We start from the raw sequence: 12,236 nt of genomic DNA on the forward strand, positions 1-12,236 counted from the left end.
TCACATGTTTTCACATGTCTTCACATGTCTTCACGGGTCTTCACATGTCTTCACAGGTTTTCACGGGTCTTCACATGTCTTCACCGGTCTTCAAATGTCTTCACATGTCTTTACGGGTTTTCACGGGTCTTCACATGTCTTCACATGTCTTCACAGGTTTTCACATGTCTTCACATGTCTTCACCGGTCTTCAAATGTCTTCAAATGTCTTCACATGTCTTCACGGGTCTTCACATGTCTTCACGGGTTTTCACATGTCTTCACAGGTTTTCACATGTTTTCACATGTCTTCACATGTCTTCACGGGTCTTCACATGTCTTCACAGGTTTTCACGGGTCTTCACATGTCTTCACCGGTCTTCAAATGTCTTCACATGTCTTTACGGGTTTTCACGGGTCTTCACATGTCTTCACATGTCTTCACAGGTTTTCACATGTCTTCACATGTCTTCACCGGTCTTCAAATGTCTTCACATGTCTTCACGGGTCTTCACATGTCTTCACAGGTTATCACATGTCTTCACATGTCTTCACATGTCTTCACATGTCTTCACGGGTCACTACTTCCCGCCGTAACTGCTTTTACTTGATGGGGCCGCGTTTTAATGACACTCAAGCATTCAAGCAAAGCAATATTTCATCTTTTCTCATATTGTTTCCCCCCATCTTGTCGGATAAATGCAATGATGCAGTATTCTATGCATTTTCACTAAATACTGATTGACTGAATGACGTCTTTCTTATGAGAAGCACACTGAAATGTCGCATTGGCCTCTTAATTGATTGGCATGTGTGTTTACAGGAGAGCGAGCTGGTGCTGTGTGAGCACTTTGCCTCACATGGAGAATAATGATGTTGAGGCGCTGCCCCATGATGCCACTGTAATCCTGCTGATTACAGAGAGCACACGGCCGCTCTGAGGGCTGATCACAGAGCACTGGATAGCTCCACTCCACTGCAGTCACCTCACAGGTGGCCTTTGAATGTGTGGGCATCTGTATATAAGAAAGACTCATATGAAGGAGACAAGAATACAGATGTGAGAGTACAGATATACACTGGGGGGGGAGGGGGGGGCAGACTATAGGACACAACATGCAACAGGCACAGACATTGTGCATCAGCTGCTGCACATGTCTCCTTGGCTGAACGAACACTTAAAGGAAGCGTGTGTACGATTTAGTGGCTTCTAGGGGTGTGTTGCTGATTGCAATTAAATCACCCATATACCTTTCAACGCATGTCGGAGATCTACAGTGGCCTTCAGGTAGGGATGGTTATCTTTAGGAGTTTATTATTACAACGAGCTACTATTCTCCATACTCTGCTCTTCTTCACGATTAAATCATTCCTTTAAAAAAACATACAGACGGTTAAGGTTTGGATTAGGGTATGGTTAGGTTTAGGTTAGGGTACAGTTAGGTTTAGATTAGGGTACAGCTAGGTTTAGGTTAGGGTACAGTTAGGTTTAGGTTAGGGTACAGCTAGGTTTAGGTTAGGGTACAGTTAGGTTTAGATTAGGGTACAGCTAGGTTTAGGTTAGGGTACAGTTAGGTTTAGGTTAGGGTCAAGTTAGGTTTTGATTAGGGTACGGTTAGGTTTAGGTTAGGGTAAGGTTAGGTTTAGATTAGGGTACGTTTAGGTTTAGGTTAGGGTCCAGTTAGGTTTAGATTAGGGTACGGTTAGGTTTAGGTTAGGGTAAGGTTAGGTTTAGGTTAGGGTAAGGTTAGGTTTGGATTAGGTTTATGTTTGGGGTTAAGAGGTCGCACTCCGATCGATTGTTACGAGGTGCACGTGCACACACGGACCGTACATTTCAATACACCTCGAGAGACCCTTGTTAATACCATTATCACGATGACATGAATTACGATATATACAGTATGCCATAAATCAAAAGGCTTAAAGGAGCACAGAAACAAATGCAGGTGGGGAAGCGAGAGTGTCGCTGAGCCAATGAGTTTTTATAAAGATTCTCACAAATTAAATAAAAATATGTTTTTTTTTCTATTCTGGGTGCATTTAGTCTTACTCAGAAAGACATAAGCCTGTCTACTATTCATGACAATTGTAACGTGATGCCCTCTTCTGGACTGTTTTATTAATAACGCTGCCACTGAGTGGCTCGAGGCTCTAGAGCTGCTGCTTTTCTCATGATGTTTCCTAATACTCTGGAGTCCTACAGGTATGCACTTCAAACAGGCACGAGATGCTTCTGTCTCCTCCAGCAGAGCAGAGACTGGGACTAATCGCAGCGGGCGCCACACACCTCAGGAAGGTAGCAATTTTCCATCATTACTGTTAAATCCCGCTTTAAAGAACCGGATTCCATAGACCTAATTACAAGGTGTTAATAATAACAATGTAATGACAGTCATTTTAAAGCCTCCCCAAAACCATAATCCATTTCCCATGTAAGTGTATGGTTCCTCTACGGTGCTATTTTAAATTGTAAAAGCGCCCTGATTCTTATTGATTACCATTGCGATTACTCCCACAATCGGTGTGTCAGGCCCTGCAAGTTAGGGCTCGACTTCGGCGCTCTGTCAGCTTTTGTTAAGCAGAAATACAGCTCTTCAGATGTCACACTGATGCGTCTCATCCTGGCGCTGCTGACGCCCGGAGAGACAGCCGGGCCAATCCACCAGCCTAATTGCAGGATGGAGTACATGGGGGGGGGGGGGGGCCTCAAGGCTCATCCAAAATTCACGTGCATTAATTCAGGAAATAAAGCACTGTACTTCTGTTACGGTCAGTTATTGTTATTAATCCCAATGCGTCTCCCTGCGTAATTACTGCTAGATGAGGCTGAAGTGAGACTAACCTTCTTTTTTTTTTCGGGGGGGGGGGGGGGGGGGGGGGGTTCGTCCAAAGCGCCCCAAGCACACCGTCCAATCACAAGTCAGGACGCATCACTGACTGAAATTCCCCGAGAACCTCTCAAAGTCTTTTTTTTCCATCGCAACTTTGTCAACTTTGTACCAACTTACTCCGGACGCTGTGTGCTTCTACTCCGTGAGAGGGAAGTTATGCGTCGTCTGGACCGGAATTAGATAACGACCCCGGCCCCTAAAAAGGAAGCATGTCTTCCCCCGGAGACTGGAGAGACGAGTTTTCTACAGACGAGGATGCACAACCACCACCGCGGACGAAGAGCCGCGCGGCGCAGGTGTCCCGCCTGCCCTTCAGCGTAGAGGCGCTCATGTCGGACACGAAGCCGCTGAACGTGACGGACAGAAAAGATGGAAGTCACTCTTTGAACCACGAACAGGCGCACAGGCCGGCTGACTTGTCCCAGCAATTAGTATCTATTAAATCAGAGCCATCGGAACCAGGGGGCTCTGCGTCCTGGATATCCAGCCCCATTAAGATGTCAGCACCACCCAGTAAGTGATCCGGGGTAATGGATTTGAAGATATATTCATACAGCTTTATTACTAATAACGGGTTATAGTCGTTAAACGTCTTTTGGTGCCCAATAACCCAAGGAAGGATCTCATCTAACATGCTTTAGAGAAGTAAATGTTAAAGTTCATCATTGCCAGGCTCCATTTAAGGAGAGATGGGCATAAGTCTCATACATTTATACATTTTAAGTTAAATAATGAATAAATTCAGATATTTATAAATAATTGTAATTTAAAAATATGTTCTCACCTTTCCCTTTTGGCCGTTTATGGCTCCACCTGAGGTTTTAATATCTGATTATATTATTGATTAATTGATTTTATCTAAAAGAAAATATCTGAAAATAATGGCAAATAGTCATCACAATTTCCCAGAGCTTAATGAGGTGAGGAGATAATCAACTGTCCCTTTTGATAATTGTATTGATTTAAAATGAAAATAGCATCAAACAAACGTTTTGAGGAGGAGCAAACACTAATTGTTTCTTCCCTCATTCATTTATTTAGGTGTCAGATGACTTAAATAGTATCTTACTCAACATTTCAGCCTCACATCTTGCCTGTGTCCTCTAGGACAGCTCAGTCCAGCAGTCTGCTCCTTGAGGAGGCACAAAACCAACCGCAAGCCTCGCACTCCCTTCAGCACCACGCAGCTCCTGGCCCTGGAGAGGAAGTTTCATCAGAAGCAAGTACCTGCTCCATCGCCGAGCGGGCCGAGTTCTCCTCCTCTCTGTCGCTGTCCGAGACCCAGGTTAAGATCTGGTTCCAAAACCGCCGCGCTAAAGCCAAGAGGCTTCAGGAGGCTGAGGTGGAAAAACTCAAAATAGTGGCTGGCATTGGGCCCAAGGCTGTATTCCACCAAGGCTTCCCGTCTTTGGGTTTCCCCCTCAGTGTTAACCTGCATGCTGGATCAGCAGCACTGTACGGACTGGGCTGCTCATACGGCCGCGGCCCCATCCTCCCTGCTGTGCATCTGGCCATGTGTGCCTCTCAGGTGGGCCACAGCCTGTTCCACCTCTCCTGAGAGGAACCAGAGTGTTGTGGATGTGTTAACGAAAAGAAGGACATGGGTGTATCGTGAAGTCATGCACCTTATAAGAGACTTCATTCAGGACCTGAGGTGGAGCCGAGGCTTTATGATCTTCGCTGGTCTGTTTTATTAATATCTTTTTACAAAGATGTTTCTTTGCTGATTCAGCTTGGGTCCCTCAAAAATGAACAGAATATTTCAGGCCACGCATATTCAGGACCGTTGTCCTGAATAGCAGATTACATTTTTCGTATCCTTTTTTAAATGTGCTTTTCCTACTCTTCTTGTATTTCCTAGATGATTCCAGCATTGGGAATACAAAATAAATAATGAAAATGCACTTGTTAGCTTTGAATATGCAGGGATATTTTACAACATAGTAATTTTAGAACAATAAGAGGCCTTTTGGCCTGGGGAAGTGCAGGTTTCCTTTAAAGCCAAAGCATTCCCAATGACATATTTATTCACGGTATAGTCCTTAAATATCATGATGAATATCTACACTAATATGTTATGTGTTTGACAATACATTAAAGCTTTTAGTAAACCCTCTGTTTTGTTCTCTTGTTGATCTCCACAGCTTATAGCTCAGATGTCTAGTGATACACAACCTTTAATGTGCGTCTCAGCTCTTCTGTTGAGTTCTCGCGAGCTTCGTTTCTTCCACAAATGCTCAGAGCAGTTAAAAAACCACCGCACTGATCTATTGAGCAGAATGGGGTAATGTTGGCATTTAGTATTATGGATCACTTTTGGAAGTGCAGCTACTCCCGACAGTCACTTCCCATCTTTGAATCTAACGGTTTTCACAGAAGACATTTTGACCTCAGAACAGGTAAAAACTTACAACACAGACACCGGAGACGTTCCATTCAAATGTCCCAGTGAGCCGTGATGGTGTGACATTCATTTTATTATTTACACTTTTTCTTTTGCAAATGTTATGTCAAGATGCATTCTGTGAAAAAGATTGACACATTGATTTTTGAACTCAAATGGTTTAGTTCTATCCTGGACAGAATACTTTTCTTCTGACCTGTCCTGTTGATTCATACAAATGTATATAACCATTTGTCTTGCACATTATGGAAGCTGATTACACAGCGATTAGTCCATATAATAACAGTAAATCATTTGGGCTTAACAACAGTGAAGCAGTCTTAAAGGAGAAGTGGATAGTGAAGCAATAACTCTGCAAGCAGGAGGACTTGGCTCGCTCGCTCGATATATCACGAACTGAGGAATGTATTCATCAATTGACTTCTACCATGAACAGCTTTTCACAATCCAAATAAAAGGTGGTTAATTCTCCCTTTACACTGTGCGATAAGACTATACCAAGACCGTTGTCTTGCAGATATTATGACAGTTGTTATCTTAAACAAGGTATCAGCTGAGTGTTGAAGGAGTTTGGAGTCTTTATGAAACTTCATGTGGAGTTTCTGTCCATTTTAATCAAGGAACCTTTAAAATAAGGAAGTTGTGCACGCAGACAAAAACACATTAGTCCAACGGCTGAACTATTCAGTTTACTAATCTGTGTTAGGGCGTAATAAAAGCATGGTGTTATTTTGTATGGTCGTCTGCACCTCATATGAATAAGTCAGGATCCACTGTACGCATTGTGTGTAGGCGGATGTTCAACTGGGTGGCCCGAGTGGGGAGGTGTTGCACTCTTAAATTAATATATTTATCCAGCCAAATGATGTGAAATTATGTCTGCCGAACTGAATGTTTTCTGCAAATAGCACACCTCGCATTGTCCTAATTGCAAACATGTGTTTTTACAGTGCTATTAGACACCACGGAGGTTGAGATGTATTTGTTTCGTGTTTTGTGAGCTGTATACTTTAAATGAACTGAGTCTCTCCCTGGGAAGTGTGTAACAACATCATACCAGGCTGTCCCTGCAGTCCCTGGTTTAATTGTCCTTGTCCCTGAATTCTGACTCCAACGCTCTGTGAAATTATATGTGGAGACTTAGTGATAACAGCACAGGGCATTATATGGTCGTTATCTCGCTTTCTCTCTCCCTCTGTAAATTTGGGGAAAGCTTGTTACCATTAGCACATATTTCACAGTCCATTTGCTTCCCTCCATTTTGAAATTAGGGCCGGCATTAAGCTGATAGCGAGGTCTTTAATGGCTGTGATTGCCCAATAACCTCAGCCTCAAGTTATGTTTCCAATGTGAAACCTTGATGGAGGAAATGATCACAGCCCAAAGTGGAGCAGCTGGTCTCTAAAAGATATAAAGAGGGGAGTTTTATCATGGGTAAAAACATAAATATCAAAATATGTGGAGGGAATCGAAATCAACACACAATGTACACTCAGGAATATGCATTGAGGAGTTATTTTATATACTGAGTGAGCTAATCAGAGTCTGAACCACAGGAATAATAGTCAGTGGGGGTTCAAGTCATGCAAGATTCATATCCTCCGCAGAGAGGGAAGAGGGTCCAAAAGGGCTAATAGATGCTTATATATATGGTTCACATTTTTCAAGACTATCTTAACACAATACTCACATAGATGTAAATTGAAAGTTATTCTGGTCATAATTCTTCCTCTCCATACCGGCCGTAAGCAGATTCCTTCCAAACTCGATTCCAGTTAAGGGAATGGGAGACAAAATCCACAATCCTTGTCCTGTGCAAAAATCCTTTCTTAAATTACGCTGATGATAATATGACAGATTGAATTACACAAATAACATGTGTCTTCTCCATATCTACAATCCTTTTAAATACCAAATTGTATCTTTGTGTTTGCCTGGACACTGTTTTCTTGCTCCATTTAGGAACTAAAATGACTGAACTGAACTGTAGAATATATTATTGTCATAGAAAGAGGACTGTGGATGTTCCTCACACTCTAATCTTCTCAGGCCTGGTATGGATGGACAGGAGGAACGCTGGCAGCAGCTGGTAAGAAGAAATGTCAACCTCTACTTAAAAGGTCAGTTTTTTGCTTTGCTTTTGAACCACAACTGAATTGTTACTGCTCTATCTATTTAAGAAATCCTACTTTATCTATTCATTATCTTTGCTCCTGACCTGAAGACCTTGCAGTTCTGTCTTAAATCCACTAGGTGTAGCAGCTTCCCATCTGTTGCTGCGCACAGTTTCCAAAAAGGCCACACAGTCCATATTAACAGAGTTATTCTTGGCATTTAAAAGATATTTCATGACACGTGAGGTAACAACATATCATCTTAGATAGAGATCTACATGTTATTCAACCTGCAATTTAATGGACTCTTAGATAATGTCTGTTTAATTCATCATGAGCGCCTGGTGAATAAAAGATGAAACTCTTATGCGTTGTTCATTGTGTCGGTGGTAAATGGCACGGGTATGGGGATTGGGGATTTCTATAGTTCGGTTGTGCGGGGACAGAAGCATTTGGGTGCTTATACATGCATGATTGCAAAGCAGTGCTGCATCAACTCTGCTCAGATTGAAAATAGGATTTAATCTGATTGAGAATGAGTGCATGTGAAAGATTGCTTGGCTCCACCTCGGTTTATTGTAACAAATGCAGATATTCACAATAACATGCAGCCGTTTAATTATTCTATCACACTGGCACTTCATTAAACATGACTACACACTATTTATGACTCCGTTTAATCGGTTGACAATGTGTTTAAGGCAAAAAAACACAGCAGTCACCTTGTGTTAAAGGAAAAAGAAGAGCATTTGGGGTTTCTCACTGGCCCTCTCCTCTACTGTCCCAGCCTGTTAGTTAAAACTGAGAATTGGAAGAACATTTCACCATCTAGCTGCACGCAGGAGCAAAACTGAGATGCTGTACGCACTTCAGCACACGGCAGAGATACACACAGATTTGTGGATCGCTTCCCACAAGGGTGGCAGTAATGTGAGATATGACAAATCAAAGAGGGGTGAGGAAGAGGGAGAGTGTTTTTTTTGTTTTTACTCCACACACCTCACAGCCCAGAGCAGTAAAGAATTGACATTGGTGCTGTTTCGAAGTGCTGTAATTAGAGGACACGCTTTCATCTCGTCTTCAAAGCTGTGGAGCAGGTGTGCTTCCCTGAACAATCCCCGCTCTATCAGCCATCTTTTTTTTTCTCTCTCCTTTTTCTGTGGATTTTCAGTTTCTGCATCTCTGAACACATTTTTCCCTCCGTCGGCCTATATTTCATAACGGGTAGAAAGGCCCATCAACAAACAATAATGTAGTTATGCACCGAGTCAACCCTCGTGACTTTGCAGTTGAGTCAATTTGTGATTTGTGTGCTGCTGAATAAAATGGCAAAAGAGCGCACTGCACAGACTGGAGACGGGCTTACAGTAACAAGGTGGCAGATTCCTCACTGGGAGAACTTGATCTCAACTGAAACACAAATGCGCAAACAAACACAGAGGCCGACCTCGTCCTCAGAGTAATCCCACCTCCAGCGGTTTCTGCCTTTTGTTTAGTTCTTTCAACTGTTTTTTAAGAGAGGTTTCCCTCAGTCAGGTCAACCAAACGACATGACCTATTTTAACATAAAGACACACCTTAAAAGCTTTTGGCTTTGAGGTTATCATACAGAAAGCTTTCTCTGGAGTAATGCTTTTGTATTTTTTTTGTATTTGAAGATCTGGGTCACTGATGGCAACGAGGGGAAGAAGTCATCACAGAAATGAGAACAATACACTCCAGGATATTATTCCTTTTTTCATTATTTGAAATACTCTCCTACTTCACTCTCTCTCTCACCCTGTGTGTTTTTTGTCTCTTTCTCTAATTCTCAACCCCTGTGGATTTTTTTTATCCAACAGCCGCTGCAGCAGCTGCCTATAGTTTTGTGTGCGCTGACGTAATTGTATTTGTGTCCGTTCCTGTTGAGCCCACGATGCTCTTTGGAAGGCCTGAGCTGAACTCATCTGTCCTCAACATGCGATTCTGCGACTAATGAACATCATGAAGTTACATACTCACTGTTTACAGGACTGTGCATGCGGTACATACTGTCCTCTTTTCTCCCGATTTGTTTCAACCTAAGCTTCGTACCGTAACGTTATGGACAAGATCTTTGTCATGTTCTGAGGTGACTCTTCAATGTCATTAGCGTCTCGCAGTGACCTCCATACATGGCCCCATACATGGGTTTCATTCCTGGTTTGAGCCTTTTTTCCCCCAGAGCTGTGCCATCTGTACCGTCACCATTGTCCGGGTCTCCTCACAAATCTGTGCGTCGGCTCAGTCTCCTGAGATCCTATGAGTCATCAGTCTCCCCCATGTCATCTATTGTACTGAAGGAGATCCAGCCCTCCAACACTTTCTGGTAACTAAATAACACACTAGCCGACATGAGATATTCAGCCAGATGCACTGAAAGACGGATTCAGACCGACACATGCAATGGGGATTAAATCCCACAAATGTTTAAAACACTGAAATCTGAGCAATGGTAAAAATGCGAAAGAGAGAATGTGTTGTAATTCTCGGCAGAGGCTCCGTTAGGTTTCCACTTTTGCTTGAGAAAATATCTCATGGCGTTTCTGATTTGCATCTGATATCTTAAATTGCATAATTCACCATCCATGTGATTTCAGTTAATCATTGAAGATGTTTATCGTTTCTTTGGCGGATGAAATAAGGAAACATAAGCCTGTTGGCCTTATCTATGATGTTATCATTTTATTCCAAGTTAACAGACTTAAGAATTCCACTTGAAGAAGAAAGTAGCACATGAAGGCCATAATTTGACCATAGAGGTTTTTGCTCAGCTCATTTACATGTACACATTTACAAGATATAATGCATGTAAATATGCCCTATAGTCTTGTAAAGCATGTAATTCAGCAAAACAGGCTTGACCCCCTATCTGGTCACATATTGAATTATTGATAAACAGAAGATGGGCTAAGCAGGGGAGCAGACTTCCAGATGGGACAATTAACAGTCCGAGGGAAAAAACATGCATCTCCACTTCCTGTCCAGCCCAATGTTGATGTACAGTAAACCTTTTGAATACAAATCCTTTATTTAAATGGTTCGTCTGTGCTTTTATCGCTCTTGTTAGCCGCTCTCTGATCTCTGTTGGTAATAGTCGGTTAGTCAACCATTTTGGTCCGGACTGAAATATCTCAGCAACTATCGGATGGATTGCCATGAAATTTGCAGAAACAGTCATTGTTCCCAGATGATGGATATCAATGACTTTATTGGACCTCCTCACATTCCCTCTCGTGTGCCACTAGCAGGTTAAGGTTTGTGGTTTTGAGTAAAACTTCCCAATTGCAATTGGATGGATTGTCATGAAATTTGGTTTGCTGTTCCCGTCCAGAGGACTTGTAACAACTTTGCTTATCACCTGACTTCATCTCGCACCACCATCAGGTCAGAAATATTTTTCTGTTCAATATTTGGAGAGCCTGTTGACTGTTGTTATAAATCAACGCACCTAGAGGTACATCTGTGATAAACCATGAGTAAATTAGTTGTTTTTGACTGTACAGGATAGACACAGGTGGGATCAATCAAGGGAGGGGCAGACACAGTGGCAGGAAAACATACAAAGGCAGGAAGTGAAGTGACCTGAAACAAGAGGAGAGTTACGTAACACAAAATAAAACAGGAAACTGACAAATGATGACATGAGCAAATATAACGTAAGAGACAGGATGAGACATGTCAAACCAGTTACCATCACACTGGTTCCTTTGACATAAAGCTAATGGAATGTTTCCATTGTATTCTAGATTACTGCAGAAGATAAGCTCTGGTGGGTGATCACAGCGTGTAGTGGCAGCGTGGGTTCTCTCCGGCTTCCTCCCACAGCCCAAAGACATGCATCTTAGGTTAATTGGAGACTCTCAATTGCCTGTGTGAATGGTTGTCTGTCTCTATATGTGCCCTGTGATGGACTGGCGACCTGTCCAGGGTGAACCCCACCGTCGCCCGATGTCAGCCGTGATTCAGTGGCTCCAGCATGCCTGCGACCCTGAATAGGATAAGCGGTTTTGGGTAATGGAATGGAAGAAGCTCTGGCAATCAAACGTTTATTATACTTGCACCTTTTGTTCAGCAAGATAATGGTCACAAATGAACACCACTTTTATGATTTATGAAGCGTGAACACATGCAAAAGTAAAAAGCTAACGTTAGGCTATCAACAAACTGGTGCCCCGGTCGCAGGACTTCACCTCTCCACCATGAACCTAACCCTAAAGATGGAGTATAGCGCAATGATGCTTAGCCGCCTGCTAGGAACCAACCTTTTTAAGACTCGGTAAAGTTCAAAAGTGAATATTTACCAAACGTATTTCGTACAACAAAACGTTAAAATCTCTGAAGCTTGTGTTAATCACAGACCTTATTTCAGGCATTTAACCAAAAACCCATAACTGCTGTCACCCAAAATGCTGACTCATGTCTCGGTTTTAGGACTTATTGTGTTATGCTGCATTCAGACACAGACACTGATGAGACAGCTATAGAGAGATCTGTCCACTGCAAAGCAGGCTCTTCTGCGGAATGAACTTTCAAAAGTCATTCTTTTCATGCACTAAAGCTGTCATGTGGTAATATGACATCAGGGTGGTGTAAAGACCACAGAGACCTGGATTCAAGCCCCCACGCATCCACATCACTGTGGTCCTTGACACCCACACCAAATCCCTACAGCCTCAGGGTGGCTGCTCTGTAAATTACACTGACCTTTGACCTCTGCATGGGAAATGTTTTCTTGTGGGAGTTATATTACATTGTTAGATGCCAGTAAGCTCTAAAGTGGCTTACAGCAGGGTGCAAGGGTTAGAGCAGCATCTGGTCAGCTGG

General features: G+C 42.7%; 1 protein-coding gene across 1 annotated transcript; it reads left to right on the top strand.

Annotated features, from left to right (window-relative positions):
- Positions 1-3,082: 3,082 nt before the first annotated feature.
- On the top strand, positions 3,083-4,431 carry LOC117737767 (homeobox protein MSX-2-like). Its single transcript, XM_034543924.1, is given in 3 exon segments — positions 3,083-3,386; positions 3,981-4,099; positions 4,102-4,431. Coding segments are annotated over 3 exon segments (753 nt in total).
- The last annotated feature ends 7,805 nt before the right edge of the window (positions 4,432-12,236 follow it).

The sequence above is a fragment of the Cyclopterus lumpus genome, chromosome 10 (assembly GCF_009769545.1).
Source record: "Cyclopterus lumpus isolate fCycLum1 chromosome 10, fCycLum1.pri, whole genome shotgun sequence".
NCBI lineage: Eukaryota > Metazoa > Chordata > Actinopteri > Perciformes > Cyclopteridae > Cyclopterus > Cyclopterus lumpus.